Source organism: Vidua macroura, chromosome 36, assembly GCF_024509145.1.
Source record: "Vidua macroura isolate BioBank_ID:100142 chromosome 36, ASM2450914v1, whole genome shotgun sequence".
In the NCBI taxonomy this organism is placed as follows: domain Eukaryota; kingdom Metazoa; phylum Chordata; class Aves; order Passeriformes; family Viduidae; genus Vidua; species Vidua macroura.
The window spans coordinates 788,295-812,828 of NC_071606.1; the positions used below are offsets into that span (position 1 = coordinate 788,295).

Consider the following 24,534-nt stretch of genomic DNA (forward strand, 5'->3'; position numbering starts at 1 on the left):
TTGCCTTGTTGTACACACTGGTAAAGAACTGCTACTCCTTTTCCCATAGCTTTGCCTGAAAGCCCATTAATTTCAAAGTTACAGTAATTTGGAGGGAAGGGGGCCACATTCTCCATTCCAGAGAGCTCCGGCAGACACCTGTCTTTCAAACCAAGACAAGCTGACAATTAACAATTTATTAACAATTGTTTATTAACACTTAACTGACAGTTATCTATTACTTATCAATCTAATCAACAAGTAGTTAATTAACTTAGCTAACTAAAAGGTAGGACAGAGGTGTTCACTGGAACTTGGGAGGGTAGCTGCAGAGGTCTCTGGTGAAGGGTGGGAGACCAGCAGCAGCAGCAGGCACTGACGGATGCTGGAGCTGACACAAACGCTGTCACTCAGGTGCTGCTCTCCAGAGCACCTCCTTCTCGGGTCCCTGGCCTTCCTCTGTCTGCTCTAATGGTTCAACCAGACTCTTCTGCTCCCAGGCTCTGCCTTTCACCATCACCCATGCCATCTTCTGATCTGGCTTCAGGTTAGGAATCCTAGGAAGAAAGGGACTGGTGTTAGCTAGAGGAACATTCCCAGCCAGCTGCTTTCCTGTCTCCTTGCAGGGCACGCAGTGTTGCATCCTGTCTCTGTGCAAGCAGCGAGCAGCAGATTAAACAACTGCAGTCGCTGCATGGAGGCTGCAGAGGTGCAAGGGCAGGAACATGAGCAGTCAAATGCCTGGGGACCAACTACAGCACATGTGGAGAAGCAGGCCTTGCTTGTCCCAAAAGGAAGCAGAGTTGGGGACTGGCTGGTCCCTGGATCTCTCGTTCCAGATTTTGCAACCCCCCAGGAGCTTACTGTTTCATACAGTGTCTTTTCCCAGTGCCTCCCCACCACGGGATGAAAGATGATGATGAAAGATGATGATCTTTCTGTGCTCCTGTGGGTGTTTCTGCCATCTCTGGGGCTGCCTGTCTCCAGGCCCACCTCCCCATCCCAGTCAGAGGGACTGAAGGGAGGGTGCTAGGGGATGAACCAGGCTGGGCTTGATGCCCAGCAACAGGACAAGAGGCAATGGGCAGAACCTGAACAGGAAATTCCTGAACCTGAACCTGAGGAAGAATTCCTTTCCTGTGCAGGTGATAAGTTGCCCAGAGAGGGTGTGGAGTCTCCCTCGCTGGAATTGTTCCAGAGCCCTCTGGACACAACCCTGTGCCATGTGCTCTGGGATGACCCCGCTTGAGCAGGGAAGTGGGACCAGATCACCTACCGTGGTCCCTTCCACCCTGTCCCACCCTGTGATTCAGTGATACCCATCAGTAGCGTGAGTTGGCAAGTGTGCAGACGTTTCCCACCTGCACAGCATGGTGGTCTTAAACATCCCCGTGCACTGCGGGCAGAACCGCACGTGAAAGGTCTGCTTCTGGCCAGGAGCGATGATGCCATGGTAGGGGCTGATGGAGAAGACCTCATGGACAACATCTGGAAAGACTTTCAGGGAGGTGCTGACACGATCCTGCTGCTCGGAATCCTGCTCCTGCTCAGAATCCTGCTCCTGCTCAGAATCCAGCTCAGAATCCTGCTCCTGCTCGGAATCCTGCTCCTGCTGCTGCTCGAGCTGCTCCTGCTGCTGCTGGGAATCCTGCTCCTCCAGCTGCTCGGAATCCTTCTGCTGCTTGGCAGGCTGCTGCAGCTGCTCCACTTCAGGACGCATCTCAGAAGGATGGTCCTGCTCCCACCGGAAAAGACACAGCAGCTTTCTGCGATGCTTTACAGTATCATAGGAGAGGAACCGACCTGCAGGGAGGAAGAGGACACCTTTCAAAGACAAAATCCTGTGTTCCCAGCAACTCGGCCTCCTGCTGCAGGTAGGTGGGGGAGAGCTGGGATGCACTTGGAGCATCTCTGGCCAAGGACTTTCAGCGGGAAATAGAGCGTCTGGCAGCAGGGTCTCTGCCTGCAGCACACACTCCTGTGCCAAAGCAGGAGAGCTGCTTTTAGACAGTGACTTTGCGCTTGCCCTGGAGTGGGGAACTGCACACAGACAGTGGCTGCAGGGCAGCTCACTCGTTACACCACTGTTTTTCCCAGTCTCAGACTTGGCAAAGAGATGATCTGATGTCCCCCTTCTCAGTCCTGACCCAGCACGTGGCTCTCCCCAGAGCCTGGCTCAGCTCCTTTGCAGAGCAGAAGTGGCAGAGCAAGAACAGAAGGGGCTGAAAGGCAGAGGGGGACAAGGAGAAAACTCTCCAGCTGCAGCTGGGAAGATGCTGATGAAAGTGGATGTGTGGACAAGGATGAAAAAGCAATTCATGTTTTGGAGTGAAAGTGGCAGGCTCTTCTCCCCAGGCCCTCAGCTACCAAGTGAAATGGTCTTACGCATCAGAGTGGTTGAGTATGGCTTCTTGGCTGGTTCACTCTCTGCAGCTTTCTCCCAGAAGTATTTCAGAGCTACCTCGCCTGTGTTGTGCATTGTGAAACTGAAAAGCAAGAAGGAGGAATTAAAAAAAACGTCCAAGAAGTATAAAGCAAACAGTACAGTAATATAGTCTGATGGACTCCTGGGACTGACTCCTGGTACCACTTTCTCCTAAGGAGCATCTTCTTCCCCAGGCAACCCTGCCATGCTCAGACTGCTGTTCATGGTGGCCCAAAACAGCATTTCCAAGTGTGGAAGTTTAAGAGAAAAGGGCCAAGATGGTGCCCAGGACATTGAAGCTAAGGGGCTTGCTCTGGACTTTAGGTCTTGGTTTGACTGCAAACTTATTTTTGAGCAGATGAGGACAGGTGACACGCAGTGGAAGCAAACCCATGGCTGTTCTCAGCAGAAAGGTATGGCAGCACTGAGCCTCTCCTGAGCACCATCTCCCGCTTGGCTTGGCGTGCACGTAAAAGGGCCTGTGCTGGTTTGGGCTGGGGCAGGGTTCTGGGAAGCAGCTCTGGGCCAGCCCTGGGCAAAGGCAGCTCCCGCTCGCAGGGCCCTGCCTGGCCTCCAGCACTCACGTGGCTGTCCTTGTCTGGAAGGGCAAGGTATCCTTGAACAGAACCATGTCCGTGTTCAGCTCGAACTGGGCGTAGGCAACAACAGCACTGAGGTACACCTCGGCCTCCTGGCTGCTCTCCTCCAGCACAGCGTGAGCCGCTTCTGGGACTGTCTCGACCGCCTGCAAACAGAGGAGGGAGGAATCACTGAGCAGAGCCCACAAGGTCAGGCTGAGAAGGGGATCTTCTGGCCTCCAAGATCAGCCTCATAGAGGGACCCACATTCACTTTTACTTCCCTGGAAAGCTGACAAAATTGGGACTGCTCTGCTACAGTAGCTGTTTCTACCCACTGATCCAAGCGGTCACTAGCACAGCTGTTAATATCCCCATGGAGACTATGGCTGCCTTCCAGTCCCTGTACTTCAGCCTTGTAGAGGGACTGGCTCTTTTCCGGGTCCCCTATAAATCCAGCAGGTCTCAAAATTAGGATGAAGTTCCCCTGCTGGAGCTCTGTGGATGGAGAACCCCAAGACTGAAGAGTTCTAGAAAGGATCTTATTCTTCTTGTCTTAGGAGAAAGTGCTCTCCAGATGTCATGTCTGGAGCAACTGCTGGGAGCTGGGGATGGGCATTTTGGGATGGGAAAGATCTCACTAGGAAAGTCTCCAACTGCAGATGTTCTGATAGAAAAGAGGATGGTTTTGAGGCCTTAAAATGGTCCAGAAAGAGTTTGGAAAGAGCCTCCACCCAAGATGAGCACGTTTGGCAATAATGTCAATAAAAGCAGGAGTCTCTGGAGTCTCCGGACTCCTCCATAGAGTCATACAGTACCTGGGCTACTCCCTGATGAGATATCCCACACAATACAGAGACCACAACCAAATTCTCATGCAGACAAAACTTGGGGTTCACCAGCATATGCAGGAGAAGTGGATTTCTCTCCACTTCAAAAGAAGAGATGGAGTGCAGCAGACTTAACTCCTTGTTGGTGAAAAGGCACCAACCAGATGAAGAGATTTCTAACACCGCAAAATGGGATAAAATCATAAACCATTGCCTTCCATTCAACAGGGGCTGCAACACTTGTGCTTGTGGCACAGACTGATGGTTTGTGTGTGGCTGAAGGTCTCTTGCCAAAAGGCTTCCCCATCTTGCGTGAGTGTATCCGGTCACTGCGCTTCCACCTCTCCCCTGGAATGCTCTGCTGGTGAACCTCACGGCTGTCCAATGTCCAGAGGAAGCAGGGGCTGCTCAGCCAGCAGTGATGGTGTTCTGGTGGTTCTTTTTGTAAAAGCTGGGTTGGCTTTTTTTGCCGTTTTGCTTCTTACCTTCTCTGTTTTAGGCCACTTGGCTGCCAGGTCTTTCCTGGTGGTATCCTTCCGTGGGACAGCGCGCATTTGGTCATCCCAGTCGGGAACCTTCCTTTGTGGCAGCTCAAAGTTGACCTTGGTCACCTTACATTTCACAAGGTGCCTCCTGAAGGTGGCTGGGACATCTGACTTCAAGGACACTGTGATGTCCTTGGCACAGCCAGGATGGAGGTGTCCCACCTAGGGAGAATCAGGGAGTCAAGACCAGACTGGAAGCGCTGCCAAGGGCAGGACTGACAGCAAAAGGGACTGATGTGCTGAGCAGCTGTGCCAGGAATCTGCACCTCAGAGTGGATTTATGTGAAGTTTGATAGACAAAAGTATGAACAGAAGGTGCCACTTCTCATAACATGAAGCCTTTTCTGCAAGGCTGGCAGCCTTGGCCCAACCAAGACAGGGACTCCATCTCCTACGTGGCACTGGAACGGGCTATCAGTGGCATGTGAGGACTCCCTGCCAGCTCCCGGGAACACCAGGGCAGGGCTTGAGCAACGGGGAAAGGCAGAGCAGTCCACGCTCACCTTGGGGGAGAACTGGAATGGGGCGCCTGCCTCCCACTCAAAGTGCATGACCTTCGTCTGGCTGTGGTTGCTGATGCTGAAGGTCCTGTGGCAGGGCTTCCCAAGAGCACAGTCCCCAAAATTGATGTGATTCACTCTGACAGCTGTTAAGGAGGAGAGCGAGGGATCTCAGCATGCAGGGAGCCCCACCTGCCCCCCTGACGTGCACAGACAGCTGCATGTTCAATGCTTCCTTGCTCCAAGCCTTCCCTGCTCCGAGAGGGAGTTCCCCAGGCAGTTTCACCACTTCCAGGGAAACACCCTGACACATCCCAAAGCCAGCGACGTGCAGCACAGCACACACTGCTCTGCGTGCATGGCTACCACGCCCACAGGCCACCAAGTCCCGTGGGTGACAGCCCAGGCCTGGCTAGAGGGAGGCCACGCATGATCAGCCATTTTCCTCTTCCTTGCTCCACCTTGGCAGCCTCTCCTCTCTTACCATCAATGACGTCTTCCTTCAGACTGATCTTGGCATTTCTCTCCTGTGTGTCTTCCTCTAGTCCATTGAGGGTGAATTCGTCCTTGTGGCCTTCACCCACCAGCTCTATTAGGGTCTTGACAGACCAGGTATCCCCCACTAACACACGAATCTTCCCTTCCAGATGTTGAGCCAGGGTGGGTTTGAAAATGACACCAAACTCTGCTGATTGCCCACAAGGCAGAAGGAAGAAAGGCTTCTTTGGGGGCTTGCTCTCTGCACGGCAATGGAAATCAGAGTTAGGTGGTACAGCTGCACAGAGGAAAGATTTCCACAGGATAGATGAGGAATAAGAGGTTGAAACCAGCTGCCTTCTAAGCACAGGTTCTACCCTCAGTGGTTCCAGACCCTCTTCCTCTGTTCACAAGACTGTCACCTCCAGACACAGCACCACTTAAGCAGCTTAACCTCAGGCTGATGCCCAGCCCTCATTCCATCTGCTTCCAGCCAGCTCCAGCCATATGCAAAGCTGAGCCAAAGAGTGCTTTTGGCTTCTGCTGGCTCTCTGTGTGCTCAAGGGCTGCATCTGTCCAGGCTGGTACCTTCCCACGAGCAGCAAATAACCTCAGAGGGTCCACTGAGGCAGTGACAGTCCCCCACAACTCAACCCACCATGTCTAGAAGAACAGAAGAACTTCCTACAACTTGCTAGGAGGAAGCCCTGCAAAAATTCCCCAAGAAAAGCCTGGGGGACAGAGAGCCCAAGGAAAGAAAGTGTGCCTGACATCTGGCTGCTGCTCAGAGCAGCCAAGAGCAGGGCACACGTTTTCCCTCTGTGCATGATCACACTTCTTGGTTAATGAATTTACCGTTTCCAACGGAGCCCTCTTCCGCATCTCCAGCGTGGAATATCCGGAGTGCGGAGGCCCTGCCTTTCAAGAAGAATGCTGCATGCTCATCCTCCAGGAGTAACATAAACTGAGAAAAGAGAAGCCAGAGCACAACGATACTGGTGTGAGGACAGGATGGCACAGGGACTGACACCGCAGTGCTGCTGCCCCCGCATGGGAGCCCAGCACCTCTCCCACTGCAAACAGCACTTAGCACAAAAGCAAAGTCAAACCAGCCGGGGAAAAAGGGTGTTCAGAAGCATCTGGATAGAACTGACACAGAACCAAACAGCACAGAAAGTAGCAGGCAGAATGTAATTAAACCACATCTAAATCTACTTAAAATGTAGTAAACTGGGATCAAATACAATCTGATGGAACTGGGAAATCACACATATCCATGAGAACAAAAGGTGACCTGAGAGACAGGGCAGGGAAAATACTCCACCACCTTTCTTGTGTTCGACTTAAGAAAGAAAGACTGGACAGAAAATTTCCAAGAACTCCCTTCTTGGGGAACAGACGTCAATCACTTGTTTAAAAAGAATTCCTGACACCTCTTTCCAGGTTGGCCATGTTTTCTGGGACCCTTCCCCTGTGCCACAAGCACTTGTTCCCAAAGCAGAGCGTTCCTCGAGCAGGTCCTCCTCACCTTGGCAGGTATGATGCCATCGTTACGGATGACCAGGGGCAGCGTCTCTGAATCCCCCAGCTGGAGCCGCTTGAAGCGCAGCACGGCGTTTCCCCTCTTGCTGCGAGCGCTCGGGCGCACGACTGTCAGCTGCGGCTCGTGCCCCTTCCCGCTGATGGTGAAGGTCAGGGTTTGGGGTTTGATTTTCACAGAGCTGCAGGAGAGGCACAGAAACAATGTCAGCTGGCACTAACCCATTTCTCACTGGGCAAGCGAAGCTGCAAGGGCCACCCGCAGTGTTATCCCTGCCTGGTGCTCCTGTACCCCACATCACAGAGTTTGTTGTGTGAGGTTATCCAGCAGCTTCACCATCATAGAAGGGACAGTGTGACATCACAGAGCAGGCTGTGACCTCATGGCGTGGCTGTATGATATCATAGAGCAGGCAGTGAGGTCAAAGTGTGTGCTGTGACATTACAGAGAGGCAGTATGACATCATAGAGAGGGTTTTGTGACATCTCTAAGGGGGTTGTGACATCACAGATCTGGCTGTGACATCACAGAGCAGGGTGTGAGGCCATAGAGCAGACTCTACCATCATAGAGGGTGGCTGTGTGACATCAGAGTGTGGGTTGTGACATCATTGGGCATCTGAGTAACATCACAGAGCAGGCTGTGACATGACAGAAGAGACAGTGACATCACAGAGTGACTTTGTGACGTCACAGAGTCTTCTGTGACATCACAGCAAAGCTGTAAGAGATTACAGTGATATCCTAGGGTTGGCTCTATGACATCACAAGGGGGTTTGTGACATCCCCGAGTGAGCTGTGACATCATAGGGGGCTGTGTGACATCACAGGGGATGTATGAGGTCACTGGGGAGGTCACTACACCTCTGCCCCCCTCACAGTTTCCCCCAGAGAAGTCCAACGCTGCCCATGCCCAGCAGGGTCCCCTGTCCCCCCAGGTGCCCCCACCCCTGGCACTGCAGCCTCCCCCAGAGGATGTTCCACGAGATCGACCCCAGAGCCTGACACGGGGATGGGGGGTCAGGGCTGTGAGGGGTGGGACAGGGAGACAGGGACCCCCCAGCAGTGTCCCCGTGTCCCCAGGGCCAGAGCTTGGGACAGGGCTCCTTCACCCTGTTACCAACGAGGGCTTGAGAGCCCTGAAAAAATCCCCAGCAAGGGAGTAGCATAAAACAGATTTAATATTAAGCGACAGCACCACAGAGTTCCTTGGCAAGAGTCACTCTGCTCCTGACTGGACACTTCAGGCACACCAAGGAAACAAAGAAACAAGAAAACCAAACAAAATCCAGGCAATCCATGCAGAAATGAGCCAAGAACTGTCCCTGTGTGTGTCTCTATGTGCATGTGTCTGTGTGTGTCTGTGTATGTGTGTGATAAAAGGACAGTGAGGGCAAGGATAAAAGGAATACGGGCTAAAAGCTTAACAGATCTCAGACTCAACAGGACTTGACTGATACCTTAGACTTCAGCATTTAGCAAAAGAACAGCATGTAAGAGTATTTAACCTTAATTATAACCTAGGACTTCATGATTTGGCAATGGAATAACACTTAACAATATTTAACTTAGATTATAACTTATTTGAAACTTAACAACTTAGGAAAAGAACAACTCTCAGCAGCATTTAACTTAGCTTACAGCTTGTGACTTAACCTTACTTACAGGCCTGACTGACTCAACTATCCAAGGCACTCAAGCCCCTCAGAGAGCAGCATTTCTGCCACATTTCCCCAGCACATGCACTCGTGTGTGCACACAGACACAAAGAGTCAGTGCAAGGCACCTGTGAGAAATTCCCCTGAGGGCAGGGAAATGCTCCCTGCCGAGGCTGTGGCATCTCCCCAGCGGGCAAAGGGTTGAGCCTGGAGGAGTGGGAGGATCGGCCCAGGCTCCGTCGTTGTTGGGGGATCCCCCGAGTGCAGCAAACGGGAGAGTTCCCGGATCGGAGACGCCCCAACCAGAGGGAGGTGGCTGGCCCAGGAGAGCTCCAAGGGGCTCCTTTTGGAGAGCAGTTTGTAGGGCCCCAAGAGAGGGGCTTCAGTCCCAGCAATGGTTCATCCTGGCTGCACTTGGCATCAACAGCTTTCTTTGCCAGTGTGAGAACAGGGATGTTGTGCCACTGAGGGAACAAAAACAGTTCCCAGGACTGCTCCTAAAGAAACCAGGAGCTCGTAGGGCAGCAGCAGTGCCTGGAGCAGGCAGTGTTTGTGATGAGCTGCAGAGGAGCTGAGCCCAGGGGCTGTTGGCCAAGGCTGAGGCCCAAGGAGCATTTTCAGCTGGCAGGGCGGGCTGAGAAGGGGTGGGGGGAATGCACCAGCACAGGGTCCATGGAACCAAGGAGCCATTGTGAAACTGTGGGGCCTTGTGGGACCAAGGGACCCTGGAATCATGAAGAGACCTGTGCAGCCTCATGGAATCAGGAAGACCATAGTGGCATTGCTGGAGCTCATGGAAGCAAAGGAGACCGTACTGATGCTGTGTGGCTCCATGCAATGGAGGCATCATTGTGACACTGAGAGGCCCATCCAACCAAGGGTCCCTTGTGACACACTGGGGCCTCATGGAACTGTGGAGACCATTATGACACTTTGGGGTGCCATGGAAGCAAGGAGCCATTGTGACACTGTGAGACCCCATGGAAACAAAGCTCCAGGGTGACACAGAGAAGCTGCCTGTAATCAATGGTCCATTGGGACACTGTGGAGCCAAGGAGACCGTTGTGACACTGCAAACCCCCATGGTCCAAAGGTCCATTTTGACCTTGCAGGCCTCATGGAAGAGAGGAGTCCCGTGACACTGTGGGGACTGTAGAACCACGGAGACCATTGTGACACTGCAAGGCCTCATGGAATTGTTGGGACCATTGGGAAACTGCGGAGCCTTCTGGAACCTAGGAGCCATGGTGACACTCTGGGGCTCCTTCCAGCTAAGGGTCCATTGTGACACTGCAGGACCCCATAAAGCCAAGGGCACACAGAACAGGTCTGGCTGGTTTGGCCTCCCAGGGGCCACCTGACTGGTCCAGCTGACCTTGGCATGTTGAGGGACTCTTCTCATCTGCTGTTGAAACTCTGGGGCTCCGTGCTTTCCTTCCTATAGAAAAGAACTGTCCTTCTCCTCTAGGCACCCGTGGCCAGAACTTGGATTTCACCACCACATTTCCTTATATCCAGGTGTGAAAAATGCATCTTTTATGATTGGCTTTTAGCAAATATTAAAATGAATATTATATGTGTAATGTTAGAAACTTATGCTATATTAATTCTCTTCAGTAGTGTGTTATATATAGTTTTAGATTTTAAGAGAATGTTAAAAGAGAAACTATGTATGTGGGGTTTTTCTAAGGGAATGAGATACTCGCTTTGAGGTAACAGTCCCAGAATACCTAAATCTTCCAGAGAAGAGGAAATTATGGTTCTCTTACCAGAAGAAGCTAATTTCTTCAGGCCTTGCTCAGACTTGAAGACACTGTGGGGATTAGAAGAAGGTGTTGACATATTCCAGACAGTTTCTTATTTTAAAGAGAAGGTATGCATAACCATGATGTATGTATGAATATGGAACAGTGTATGGTTTTGAAGGGGTATTCCTCTGTTCACAAGGTATGCCTGTCGTGGCTTAAGTGCCCGAGAGCATCCGGACGTCCATAAGACTTTGCTTTTTATTCTCTTGCAATTGTCCTAACTCTAAATTTTTATTACTCTAGTTGTATTACTATTTTTATAACCATTTAAATATTATTAAAATTTTAAAATTTTAAAAAGCAAGTGGTTGGCGTTTTTCACACAGGGATTGTTCCCATAGGGATATCGCCAGGACAAGTCTGTTGGGCAGTGGTGTCACAAGGGTCACCTCTCATCTGTCCCCAAAGCCCTGGCGAAGGCTCCGTGCTTTCCTTCCCGTGGAAAAGAGCTGTCCTTCTCGGCCAGGTGCCCATGGCCAAATTTGGGTTCCACCTCCAATAATCCCTATTGTGACAGACTGGAGAAGCCCTGGCTGGCTTGAATCATTAGCTGTGAGCTCTGTGTGTGCTTCTCCATATCTTATTTGTCTTTCTCTCTTTCTATGTCTTCTTCTAATGCTCTCTTTTTGCGAATTATAATTAACTTAAAACTGAACGGGCTTAGAGTTTGTGAAGTTGAATGGCCCAAGTTAATACTCTGAGAAGTGTTTTTTGTTGATTGAATGTCATATTAAACCTTCTGCCAAAGTTTCTCTGATTTTCTCAAGTTGCCACTAAGGGCTGTTTGGTTTGTTTTGAGCTCCTGAGACTCTCTTGTTGGTATTTCTGCAGGACATCCAACTCAGAGGACACAAATGATTGTAATTCCTTTTAAATGTTTTCTTGAGAAAATGGTTTGGGGGATGGCAGTCAGGGCTTGTCTGTCCTGCTTGGCCCAGCCCAGGCAGGGCTTTCACAGCCACATTCCACACTCCATTTCCCAGCTGTTGGTGCCCTTGGTGCCTCTGAGTTCTGCTTGCCCAGCCCCAGGGACGCTCTCCTTGTCTGCCCAGTCCCCCAGGGTCTCTGGGCAGGGATGGCCTCAGTGGGGGCTGCTGACATCCTCAGCAACTTGGAGGCTGCTGCTGAATTTTCCTGCTTCAGAGCCTTGAAGTGTATTCAAACTGAATCGATCATATTTCAAAAGACAGTCAGAAAACATGTTTTAGGTCCTGTTTAGGTTTTTTTCCCTGTTAATACATGGCTATGTGCAATCTCCAATTGACACTGAATCCAAGTACCTCCTCATGCAGTTGGAATAGATAGGAATATCAAGACCCCTCATGGCTGACAATGAATCTGACTCTGTCCCTACTCCCACCCCAGCAATTCCCCCATCCAAGCCCTGGCACTCAGAGCAGCCTTGTGCAAATCTGAGCTCCCTGCAGCCCAGGCTGCACCTGCCGGTTTCAGCTCCTTGCCTCCAACTCCCACCTGCTTTCCTTGGAGAAGGAGCAGCCCGAGACACAGAGGGATGTTCATTTCTTGGCAGCCAACAAAGCCAAGGGAAGGCACAGCTCCACCAAATGCAAAAGTCCTTCTTCTGCCTGGCTCTGCCCTGCCCCTGATCCCCACAGCCTGTCCTGTTTCCTTCATCCCTCCAGTGCCAGGGACTTTGTGGGACAAGGGAGCTCTGCTCTGGCTATGGAGGGAGGTCCAAGTGCAGCCACTGGAGTGGCAACCACAGCTCATCAGGTTTATGTTGTTTGAGGGCCCAGGAACTGCTGAGACTCAGAGGCACAGAAAGCTTTCTCTTCATGGCCAACAGCAAAAATGTGAACATGATAAATTTTAATAAACATCAAAACCTTTCTCTCTGCTCCTTCTGACATTCCAGCAGCGTCTGACATGTCCCTCGTCCACAAGGCATTGCCATACAGGAAGGATTTTAGTCAAAGTCATAAAAAGAGGTGATATAAAAGATAAAACTACAACTAAGATGCTGAGTAAGGAGTTATTCAAACTTCTGAAAAACTGGGAAACTCCCTGATGCTAAATGCCTGAAGCCAGTCAAGGGAGACACATTGGAATGACCAGAGTCCAGCTGCAGGAGGAAATCTGGGAGCAACAGGAAGGACATAGATGCAGCTGCTGTAAATGAAGAGATGTCCTTAGACATGGCCATTTAACCAGGAGAGCTGGAAACACCTGAAGGAAGAGGGTTATGAAAAAGATCAGTATTTCTTCTCCTGCCATCAGCAGAAGAAAACAGTAGAGCCAGGAAATTCCTTTCCTGGTGGGAAAACTCTGCCATTTCTTCAAAGTACTCAAGTGACCCAGATAATAAAGATGTGCTTATCTCTTATGAAACTAACAGGTATTAAATCCTCTGCCCCTTTCCAGGTAGACACCTGTCACCGCAGGGCCCCAGCTGGGGAATAATTAGCATTGACTCCATGACTGCAGAAGGCTGATCAATTCCTTTATTATATCATCTTATACTGTATTATACTGTACTTCTTAAGAAACTCAGCAACCCTTACAGCCAGTCCGATACAGCTGGGACCTAATTGGTCAATCCATCCAAACACCACCCAGTGTCCAATTACAAAATCACCCTTTGGTAAACAAATCTCCATGACACATTCCACATGTGCACAACAGCAGGTGCAACAAGTGGAGATGAGAATTGTTTCTCATTTTTTTCTCTGATCTTCTCCCAGCCTTCCCCAGGAAAATGCCTGGGAAAGTCTGTGCCTGCTCTCTGTGGCCAGAGAGCTGCTGCCACAAGCACCGCAGTGGCAGCCCCAACATTCCCCTCTTTATTACACCACAGGGGTGGCAGCCCCAAATGTTCCCCTGTCTGTGACACCACGGCGCTGGCAGTCCCAAGATTACCCTCTCTATGACAAAACAGGGGTAGAAACCCCGAGGTTCCCCTCTCTTTGACCCCACAAGGATGTCAGCCACAACATTCCCCTCTCTATGACATCACAGCCATGACAGCCCCAGCGTTCCCCTGTCTGTGGAACCAGAGCAGTGTCAGCCTCAACATTTTCCTCTCTGTGACACCAGAGATGTGGCAGCCCCAAGTGCCCCTCTCTGTGACACCACAGCAGTGGAAGACCCAGAGTCCCCTGTCTGTGACACCGCAGCTTTGGCAGCCACAACATTCCCCTCTCTGTCACTCCACGGTAGAGGCAGCCCCAGTATCCTCCTCTCTATGACATCACAGCATTGGCAGCCCCAACGTTCTCCTCTGTATGACAACACAGCAGTGGCAGCCCCAGCATTCCCATGTGCGTGATACCGCTGTAAGACAGCCACAACATTCCCCTCTCTGTGACACCACAGCCCTGGCAGCTGCTGAGTTCCCCTGTCTGTGACACCACAGCCGTGGCAACCCCAGTGTTTCCCTTTCTGTGACACCCGAGCAGTGGCAGTCCCATTGTCCCTGGCTCTGTGACACCACAGCTGTGGCAACCCCAACCTTCCCCTCTCTGTGACACCACAGCTGTGGCAGCAGCACTAGAACAGAAGCAGCAGCCGTGGAACAACAGGGGAGCAGGGGAGGAGCAGAGAAGGAGCAGTGGAACAGTGGTGGATGAGCAGTGCTGGAGCAGCAGTGGAGCAGTGGTGGAGGAGCAGAGCAAGTGTGCTGAAACAGCACAACACAGCTTTTGAGCAGCAGTGGAGTGAGCATGGAAAAGGTGGAGCAGTGGTGGAACAGGAACTACAGCCATGGAATAGAGGTGGCACAGGCCCCGCAGCTGTGGAGCTGTGGGACACAGAGCGGCTCCGAGCGCTGCAGGAGCCGGCCCCGCACAACAGAGCGATCCCTTCAGGCTGACCCAGCACGGGGGGCAGAGGCAGGAATTGCTGCTGGGCTGTGGAAGGTGTGGATCGAGTGCATTGAAGGATGACCTGGGGGTTTGATCCTGCTCATTGTGGCTGCTTTTGTGCTGCCAGGACGGTTCCAATTCGTCTGAAGTCATGAACTCAGAAGAAACTTGGGAGAAAAGTTTTCAAACTGCCTTCTTTACTGCAGGGAAACACATCTGGGGAGAAGTTTCATGATTTCTGATTTGGGAACCAAAGTGGGTCAGTTATTGGCCTGTGGTTTTGTTCTAATGCAGGCAGAATTTCCAAATTACTGCACTTTAGCGTAAGAAACAAGGAACGTGCCTCACCCTTGCAATGTTGACAATGGGTGAAGAGTTTTTTGTGGTCCTAGTGCTAAAAAAGCAATTGGAATTCTTTTCCCTCCTTCCCCTTTTCTTCCTCTCTCTGGCAATGAGCCTTCAACTCTTCCTGCAGGTCTGCTTCCCATAATCTGCTCTGGACTTGGAATGTGCCAAATGAACAGAGGGAAGACAGAGATTAATGGACCATAAAAACTTCAAGCTTTCTCCTTGTAGCCGCTGAAGTTCAAGGACTTGGAAACTTCTACTTTTTCAACTGTTCACCACATGCCACTGCTCTAACTTCTGCCCGGCCATAAAACCTTCCTGTGGCCCTGTTTGGGAATTGACACTCATATTTTTCAGGAGAACCACAGTGGGGGTCAGAGGTTTGGCTTCTGAAGCCTGTGGGAGCCTTGCCTGAGTCACAGAGAATCCCAGGGTCCCTGTTTGTTTTTTTTTTCCCGGGACTATCCAGATGTTTGTCCCAGGTTCCAAGTAGGAAAAAAGAAGTGGAGAAGTGGTTCCCGAGACATGTCCATGGCTGCGATTCCTGTTTGACATAAGTGAAATTAGTGAAAGGCTCCTGCTTCTCTCTTTCCACAGGGACACTGTGGATCCATCCGGGATCTCTGATGACCCATCTGGGAAAACATTTCAGGCCACTGCCTTGACTGTTTGCTCTGGAACTTGCCCAAGGAGCCGCAGTGCCCATGGGCAAAGATTTTCCTCTGGAATGTTGCTGCTTTGTGCTCCATGGATGAGAGAGCAGAGTGTCCCCGTGGGGGATTCTTGACTAGATGGACAAGTGCTATGATGTCATGGATGTGCTGACATCATCTTGAAAAGGAATTGTGCAAGACTCCGCAGTGTCCTAATTGGGAACTTTGGCTGAGGCTTTGGCTGAACTTTGGGCAAGGCTTCCTTGGAGATCAGTGCCAGTCAGGGGGATGGAACCGGATGGCAATGGACCCCGTGCTGACAGCCCCAGGAGAACGAGCTGGACATTCACAGAGGCTCCCAGTGTGGGCAGATTGGCCCCCCAGCTTTGGGGACCCCATGGGAATGTCCCTGCTTCCCTCTGGGCTCTGTCTCAGTTTTGCAGAATCTGTTCCTATGGCTGTGCAGCCTTTCAGGAAGGATGTGTTTTCCCTCTCGTTTCCAGCCACTGTCCCAGTCACAGGGAGTCAGCCTCTTCCTGCTCCAAGGAAAGGTGCTGGTGGCACAGCCCATGTGTCACCCCCAGTTCTGTCTGCAGCACTGGCGGCTTGGACATGAGGAGGTTGCATGGGGAACCTCCCTGTGGTGAGGAAGCTCAGGTACAGATCCTGGAAGGAAGCCCAAAGGCCCCAAAGCATTTCTGCAGGAGAACTCCTGCTCCAGTGTCTGTGAGGCAGAGCAGAAGGGCTGCTCAGACTTTCCAACCTGCTCTAGGCAATTCTGCTTGGCAGGAACAAACCCCACAAATCCCTTCCCTGAGCAGCAAGAGGCCCTATGTCCATCCCAGCATCCAAAAGGGACAGTCACTGAGTCTCCATTCATCCTTGGCAGGGATGTCCAGGACCCATTCAGGAGCCCGTGGGCTTTTGTCAGTGATGCCTTGAGATGGAGAAGGTTCAAGAGCTGCTTGTCTTGCCCGGGACCCCCCCAGGATCCTTCCCTTGTGGGGTTGCTGTTGGGTCCAAGAACAGCAGGTGGCCAGTGGGGCCGGGACAGGGCAGAAATGACAACATTGCATCCCCTGGGACTCCCGGGTTCCCTTCCAAGAGCTGATCTGCACCCGGAGGGAAAAGGATTGCTCAAGAAGTCTCACTCACCCTTGAATACTCCCACCTGACCAGGGCAAAAACCTAATGGAGAGTGGAAGATGATCCTGGGCCTTGAAAAGCATCTGCTGAGGGCACAGCAGCACTGAAAGAACTGAAGCACAGAAGGGCGCTCAGGAGAGCAGAGTGAGAAAGAGAAATGGGTGTCCAGAGCAGCAGAGCAACAGGCACTGGGATGGGGCCATGTGGGACAGCCTGTGCTGGCCGATGCCATGTGGCCTGCTGAGGCTGGAAGGCATCCAGAGCACCTTGCTCTGCCAACCCTTGGCTCTGGCCAAGCTTCAAACCAAGTGCCTCCTTGCCAAAAAGAAAAAAGACCAGGGGCTGGAAGGAAAACTGATCCCAAGATGAGTCACCAGCCTGATAAGGATAACACCAGCTGGGAAACACCAACCGACAGAGGGAGGGGCAGCTGCAGGGCCATTATCTCAGAACCCTCAGTGCATGGCTATCAGCTGGGACAATTCACACCTTCCCAGGGGCACTCAAGCACTTACTAGATGGCCAGGAGATACAATCAGCAATCAAGCAATGAGCGCAGGACTGCTTCTGATGCCTTGAATCAAGAAGCCAGATAAGAACAGCAAGCCAAGAGAAGAGAAAAATGGGGAGCCAGGGAAAAGGACCAGGAAGACCTTTTCTAAAGTGCTTGAAAAGAAGAGCACTTAAGAAAAGTAAGTTGAGTGCCATTTTTCTTATAGCTACCCTTTTAACTCCTTTTAAAATATAAGAACCAAACCTTTTAACAGCATATTATTAACTATTTTGCAACAGTTTCTACTCTATTTTTGACTGTCCAGAGGGAAAACTCTTCTCCTATAAAGAACAGAAAGAAAAAGAGCTGTGCAGCACATCCTGCGTAGGAGCTGGTGCTGGTGTCCCAGAGGGAATTGTGCATGGCTTTGGGGACAGCGGTGCAGATGGAGCCCAGGTGGCTGAGGGCCAGGTTGAGCAGGAAGAAGAACATGGGTGTGTGCAGGTGGTGGCTGCAGGCTCCGGCGCTGATGATGAGGCCGTTGCCCAGGAGGGCAGCCAGGGAGATGGCCAGGGAGAGGCAGAAGTGCAGGAGCTGCAGCTGCCGCGTGTCTGCCAGTGCCAGCAGGAGGAAGTGGCTGATGGAGCTGCTGTTGGACATTTGCGCTGTCTTGGCATGGGCATCTGTAAAAAAAGTAATCCTGGACTAGGTGGGTTTGAGAGGACTTGGAATATCCCAGCACAGCTTGGGGGTGTGAAAAATGCCAATCACTTCTTTTAAAATGTATTAAAGTTTAATAAAAATAAAATGGTTATAAAAATAATAATACAAGTATAGTAATAAAAGTTAGACAATTAGAGTTAGGACAATTTATGAGACAAGAACAGCAAGGAGTTACAGCCCGGGCTGGGTACCTCTCTCTGGACAAAAACGAGCCAGAAAAAGGACCCCATTAAAAGAGAATTTACTCCTTTAGAGGGGTAACCTGTTGCATATACAAAACACTTCATGATTATGCATATATTTTATTTAAAACAAGAAATTCATATGGTACTTGTCAACAAGTTTCTGTTAATCCCCAGGTGCCTTCGAGTCTAAGTCAGGCTTGAAGAACTTTGTTTCTGTTGATAAGGAAAACCATAAATTCCTCTTCTCTGGAAAATGTAGGGGTTTCTGTAATTGTTATCTCTGTGTGAAGAATTCCTTGATTATCTTCTCCTTTTCTAATAAAAAGAAGATCTCACACACATAGTTTCTATTTTAACTACTAATGCTTAATTTTGATTACAAAACTACATTTACTATATTATTAAAATGTTAATACAGCATAACTTTCAGCATAATACATATAGTAAATATGTGCGTAGAGGTATATAATATGGATTTTTCACAGGGCCACATTTCCCCCACTGCCTGCCCAGGACTCTGCTGCCTGGAGCTGTCCCTGCCAGCAGCTGCTTCCCTGTGCCCTGGGCTGGGCCCTGCCTGAGCTGCCAGAGCCCAGCCCAGCCCTGGGGGCTCAGCTCTGCCCTACAGAGCCCTCCCAGCTCAGGCACTGCCCAGGGGCAGCCCTGGCTCTGCAGGCTCTGATGGCAACGTCAGAGCAACCCTGAGCAGGCTGGAAAAGCAACACAGATGCTTCCTCTAAAGGCCACTGTGCTGATTTCTGTCACTGCCTGGTTTATTCAGATCTGAGAGAAAACTTGTTTATTTTTCTTCACCTGAACTGAGACGAATATCTCTGTGCATTTTCTCATCCAGGCATCCCAGAGCAGTAGATTAAAAAAGAAGGATTTTCCCTTTTATGCAGCCCCTGCCTTGCTGTTCTCCCTGTAGAATCTACTTGGAAATGTTCTGCAGTTCAATGCCGTGCTGGGAGCAGTCCTGAACAATGCAGCATCCTCAGCACAGAAGGAGAACACTTCCAAGCCTTACCAGCTGTCTCCTTCTGGCCAGATCTTGTCCCCCAGTGCTGTGAGAAGCACCCAGGGCTGGCTGAGAGCTGTCCCTGGCAGGCAGCAGAGGCCCTGGCCCAGCACAGCGCCCTGGGCTGCAGGACCCTGCTCTGCAGGACAGCCCTGGCCACCCCTGGCCTCAGAGAATGGACTCACAGAGTCTGTGGGCATTGAGATGTTCCAGCCTTAGGAGAACACTGCAGGAGCTGCAGCTGCATTGTCCTGCAGCCAGAGGTTCCTGTGTCAAGGGCTGGCAGTGATTGTGCCCCAGGCACTTCTCAGCACCTTCCCAGCCCTGACTGATTGAAGCTCTCTGTGCCTCTGGGCTGTGCCTGGGCTGGCTGCAGGCAGTGGCCCAGCCCTGCTGGGCTGTGCACAGGAGCTGCCTGGCCACACAAAGCCTTGGGCTGCTCCAGGCTCCTTCTGCGGGACGTCTTGCACCACAGCCCTGCCCTGGGAGAGAAATTCCTTTCTCCTGCTGTCCAGTCTGGGCCTCCCCAGCTGCCCTTGGGGCCATTATTTCCTTCTCATGCTTATCTCCTCTAGGAAGAAAAGCTCCACCATCTCTGAAACCACCCTTCAGCCCCTCCCAGGCTACTCCTGTTCTCTCCTCAGTCTCCATGCCACTGAGCCCAGAGCCCGCAGCCTCTGCCTGCTGGTTGTGTGATGAGGCCTCCAAACCCCATCTTGGGAGATTTTTGGGTCCTCTCCAAGGTCTGTGAAAATGGAAAAGTAGTGGTCCAAGGTATTTTCTGCCAAATCTTGCAGTGGCAGAACAAGGGTCAATATCTCTAAATTACATGATGTAGCTGGGCGTGTGTAATCAATTCCCATCTCTTAGAAGTGATACAGTTATCTTCTGTTAATTGACCAGTTTTCTTTATCTCTTCCAGAACCAATCTTTCCTGCAGGAAATATCTTCTCTTAATGGGCCATTGAATGTCCCTGCAGGACTGAGAAAAATGACATCATCCCATTGTGAGATGCTCCGCCCAGGGGGAGGGGCCAAGCATTCCTGCCTGTTTATAATCTCGGACTTTGAAGGCCATCGCCATCTTTTCCCACTGCATTCTCAGTGGAGCAGCTTTTCTTCTCCACTGGATTCCCAGAGGAAGATTCCCAACAACACCACCACTGGACCCTCAGAGGAAAACTTCACCCTTCTACAGGATCACTGCTTCAGCACAACCACACCTGTCATACTGCAGGACTGCAGCCCCCATTTCATGGGACTGCTGCCAGCATCCTGACCCACAGGGTGCCTAGTCCTATTCTGACTCAGTCAGTGGTTTTTATTTTGTGCTATCGCATTTGTGTTTTTCTAGGAAAGAACTGTTATTCCTATGCCCATATTTTTCCCTGAGAAACCCTTAATTTCAAAATCATCATTATTTGCAGGGAAGGGGTTTCCATTTTCTATTTCAAGAGAGGATCCTGTCTTCCTTAGCAGACACCTGTCTTTTCAAACCGTGACAATGCCCCAGGACACCCAGGCAGGTGAGGAGGAAGTCACTGCCCCTTTCCCCCCCTCTCCTGCTCCATCTCCCAGCCCAGCATTGCCCCCGGCTGCAGGACAACCCCGCTGCCAGCGCCGACCGCCCGGGGATGCACTGGGGGCATCTCCTTCCCCTTCCCTCTGGCATGGAGGCAAATCCCATCCTGTCCTTGTTCTTCCTCCCCCAGACAAGGAGCTGAAGATGGAGACCAGGGAGGACAAATCCCCGCAGCAGAGCCTCATGGAAGAGGCCGTTTCGAGTGGTTCCACAGTGCTGGAATCCAATGGGGAGGAAAAGCGCCAGAGATCCCACAGGAGGAGCGGCTCCAAACCCAACCCAGGGTGCTCTGAGGAGGAGAGACTCAGTCTGTGCCAGGAAAGTGGACAAAGCTTCAGCCAGATGTCGGAGCTGGTGGTGAATGAGCAGCTTCGTGATGGGGAGAAGCCCTACAAGTGCTTGGAGTGTGGGAAGAGCTTCAGCCAGAGCAGCACCCTGATCCGCCACCAGATGATCCACACTGGGGAATGGCCCTACAAGTGTGGGGAATGTGGGAAGGGCTTCAGGTGCAGCTCTGAGCTCATCACCCACCAACGCACCCACACCGGGGAGAGGCCCTACGAGTGTCCTGAGTGTCAGAAGGGGTTTCGGATCAGCTCCCATCTGATCCTGCACCAGCGGATTCACACCGAGGAGAGGCCCTTCCGCTGCCCTGACTGCGGGAAGGGCTTCAAGCAAAACTCACACCTTGTCACCCACCAACGCATCCACACCAGGGAGAGGCCCTACGAGTGCTCTGAGTGTCAGAAGAGGTTTCACACCAGCTCCCATCTCCTTCTGCATGAGCGGATTCACACAGATGAGAGGCCCTTCCGCTGCCCTGACTGTGGGAAGGGCTTCAAGCAAAACTCCCACCTCATCAGCCACCGCCGCATCCACACCGGGGAGAAGCCCTACGAGTGTCCCCAGTGTGGGAAGAACTTCTCCAGGAACTCTCACTTGACTGAACACCAACGGACACACCCGTAAGGGAAGGCCTGCAAATGCCCTGACTGCAGGAAGAGCTTTGTGCACTGCTCCAGCTTCATCCCCCATTGGAGGACCAACATTGGGAAGAGCCCTGGTGACCCATGTTCCCTGTGATCCATGCTGGGAAGAAACCTGTCTGTTTTCCTGCCCCTGGCAATGACATGAGGTGGGTTCAAAGAACACGAGGGTCTGGCCGTGGTGCTGTCATAACATTCACTCCCACCTCAGGTCATTGCCAGGGGCAGGAAAGGGACTCTCTCTCTCTCTCCTGAGGAGGAGGGTGGCCTTTCCAGGTAGGAGGGAATAGGTGGCTGGGAAGAGACAGTCGGTGGTGGTGTAGTTTTCTTATCTCTTCTGTGTTCAATATTGTTTGTGTTCCTATTTCTTCCTTATGTGGTTGCTGTTCCCAATAAATTGTTCTTATCCCAGCCAGGGATCTTTGCCTTTTGTGCTTTCCATGGGAGGCGGGAGGGCAGCGAGTAGCAGGGCGGTTTTAGCAGGAGCAGGAAATTGGGGAATCCCATTCCTAAACCCTGGCTGGTGCAGACTGAGCATCCCAGCTGGTGCCAGCCCTGGTGGCCATGGCAGCAGCCTTGGGAGCGGGTCCCTGGCTGGGAGCTGTGGGAACCTCTTCACTCTGGTGCCCAGGGACAGGAGTGGAGGGAGCGGCTGCAACTGAGTCGGGGCAGGCTTAGGTTGGATCTCAGGAAAAGGTTTTTCCCCAGAGGCTGCTGGGACATTGACCAGGCTCGCCAGGGAAGGGTCACAGCTCCAGGGCTCTCTGTGCTCCAGCAGCGTTTGGACAGCGCTGCCAGGCCCAGGCTGGCATTGTTGGGGTGTCCTGTGCAGGGCCAGCAGCTGGACTCGAGGATCCTGATGGAAAACCCGGATGGCTGGGACTAGGGGTCCCGGGTGTTTTCGGTGTTGAGGAAAGCAGGGGCTGGGTGCTGGGAAAGGCAGGAATAGGGGTCCAGGGGGTCTGTGGGCGAAGGAAAAGGGGGCTCTGGGGGCTGAGAGAGGCGGGATGGCCGGGAAGGGGGTGCAGGGGTTGTTGGTGCCGGATAAGGGGGTGCAGGGTGGAACCCATGCCGGGAATGGGGGCGCGGGGGGATGGCGGCGCCCAGGAATGGGGGTTCAGGGGCCCCTCGGTGCTCCGGAACGGGCGATCAAAGAGTCCCGGTGCCGGGGGTCCCTCTCACCTCTCGCCGCCCCCCCCGGAGCCCCAGGAGCGCCCCCAGCCCCAGCGCTGGAGCCATCGCTCTGCTCCGCTGCGGCCCCGCCCCCAGAGCCGCCTCCGGCCCCGCCATTGGCGCCGCTCTTTGCTGCCCGCCAATGGCAGCCCGAGGCTGCAATGACGTCACCGGGCACCGGGCAGATCCCGGCGGCGCAGGGCGGGAAAGGCCGAAGCAAAAGTGCCCGAGGGAGCGAGGGGGGAGGGGACGGGGAAATTCCAGAGAATTCCCCGGGATCCCCTCCTGGCATCCCCCGGCAGCTCCTCGGCCGCTCCCTGCGGGACCCCCGGGCCGGGCTGGGCTCAGCTGCCGGGCCCTGCGCTCCAAGCCTGCCTGGAACCCGCCGGCTTCGGCCCGAAGCGGGGCAAGCCCCGCCATCCGCGGATCCATTTTTTCCTGCGGCTGCGGCTCCCAGCCCCGGCGGAGCAGGAGCGGGCGCTGGGACTGCGATCCCTGGCTGGCGATTCCCTTCTGTGCCTCTCGCTCTTCTCTCCCTTTCCTTGGGGCGATCACAGATCGCAGAGCGGCTGCAGAGCCCCGTGCCCAGGCCGGGTTTCCCAGCAAAGGGAGGCCTGGGGGTGAGGTGCCCCGGGCTGGCCGGGAATGGGGGTCCGGGGGTGGCCGGAGTCAGGGAAACGGGGGATCCAGGGGCTGCCAGAGGAGGAGAGCCGGCAAAGGGAGTGCAGGGGATGTCAGGGCAGGATAAGGGGGTACAGGGGGTCCTGGAAGTGGGGAAGGAGCTGCGGGGGGGTCCCGCAGGACCCCAGGAATGGGGATTCCAACGGGGTCCCAGGGGGGCTCCCCGAAGCCGCTCCCAGAGGGGAGCAGGAGCTGGGGCAGGACTCTGGGGAGAGAAAAGGGGGTGACCCCGGCATGGGGGGACATGGGGGAGTCAGACGCGCTCCCAGGGGGAACACGACCCCCGGACCCTCCTCCCCTTCTCCCGCAGGGGAAGCTGAGCCCCAGCCCAGCAGACGAAGCCCAACACGAAGCCCCCGAGCCCCGGCAGCATCTTGGGGGGCGTCCGGCTGCAGCTCCGGGGGCGGGAGGGGCAGGATCTGGGAAACGGCAGCGGCTGCCGGGAGGGACCGGCGTGGGCTGGGACAGGCTGGGATGGAGTGGGACACCGGGATACAGCGGGACACACCGCACCCAGGACTGGGACCCACAGGGAGCAGGATCAGAGCACACTGGGACCCAGCAGGACCAGAACTGGGGCAACAGGGATCATAGTGGCACCAACCGGGATTGACTGGGAGTGGCTGAGAGTGACTGGGATCATACTGCTGGAAACTGGAACCTTACTGGGCTGAGTGGATGTGACTGGGAATGACTAGGAGTATGCTGAGGTCATCTGGGATGTACTGGGAGTGTCTGTAACTGTACTGGGAGTGACTGGGAACACACTGAGAGCAACTGGGAGTGACTGAGTCTACACTGGGGGCAACTGGGATTGATTGGGACCATACTGGGGAAGACTGGGATCATAGTGGGCTCATACTGGGATCATACCTGGAGTGACTGGGTCTATGCTAGGGGCCACTGAGAGCAACTGGAATCATACTGGGAGTGACCAGGATGATACTGGGAACATAGTGAGTGTAACTGAAAGTGGCTGGGAGTGACCTGAGGGGAACTGGGGGAACTGGCTGAGCTGGGGCTCAGGGCTGTTCTCCCCCAGGGCTGCCCCGGGTCCTGCTGCCACCCCCAGCCCACAGAGCCGAGGGACAGGGGACAGGGACAGGGGACAGCCGAGGGACAGGGCACAGCCGAGGGACAGGGGCGTCTCAGTGCCGGCCGGGCAAAGGGGTAAAAGGACGTCTCGGTTCTCAGGAATGGGAGTGCAGGGGGGTCTCAGGGTCACAGAAATGGGGGGGCAGGGACGTGGAGAGGTAGAAGGGAGTTGTAGGGAGTTGTGGAAGAGGGGACAGTGGGAGCCACGCCGCTCCGGCGCCTCCTGAACTCGCAGCACCCTCCTGTCCCCTCCTGTCAGGGAGTAGTGCAGAGCCAGAAGGTCCCCCCTGAG

At 53.2% G+C, this 24,534-nt stretch overlaps 1 protein-coding gene across 1 annotated transcript in view; it reads left to right on the forward strand.

The window, feature by feature from the left end:
• Positions 1 to 24,534, forward strand: part of LOC128821200 (zinc finger protein 208-like) — a 1,118,338-nt gene that overhangs the window by 765,456 nt on the left and 328,348 nt on the right. The window contains exons 11-12 of the mRNA XM_054002161.1: positions 20,684 to 21,272; positions 21,877 to 21,879. Coding sequence (XP_053858136.1) covers positions 20,684 to 21,272; positions 21,877 to 21,879 — 592 coding nt within the window. The remainder of the gene's footprint in view (positions 1 to 20,683; positions 21,273 to 21,876; positions 21,880 to 24,534) is intronic.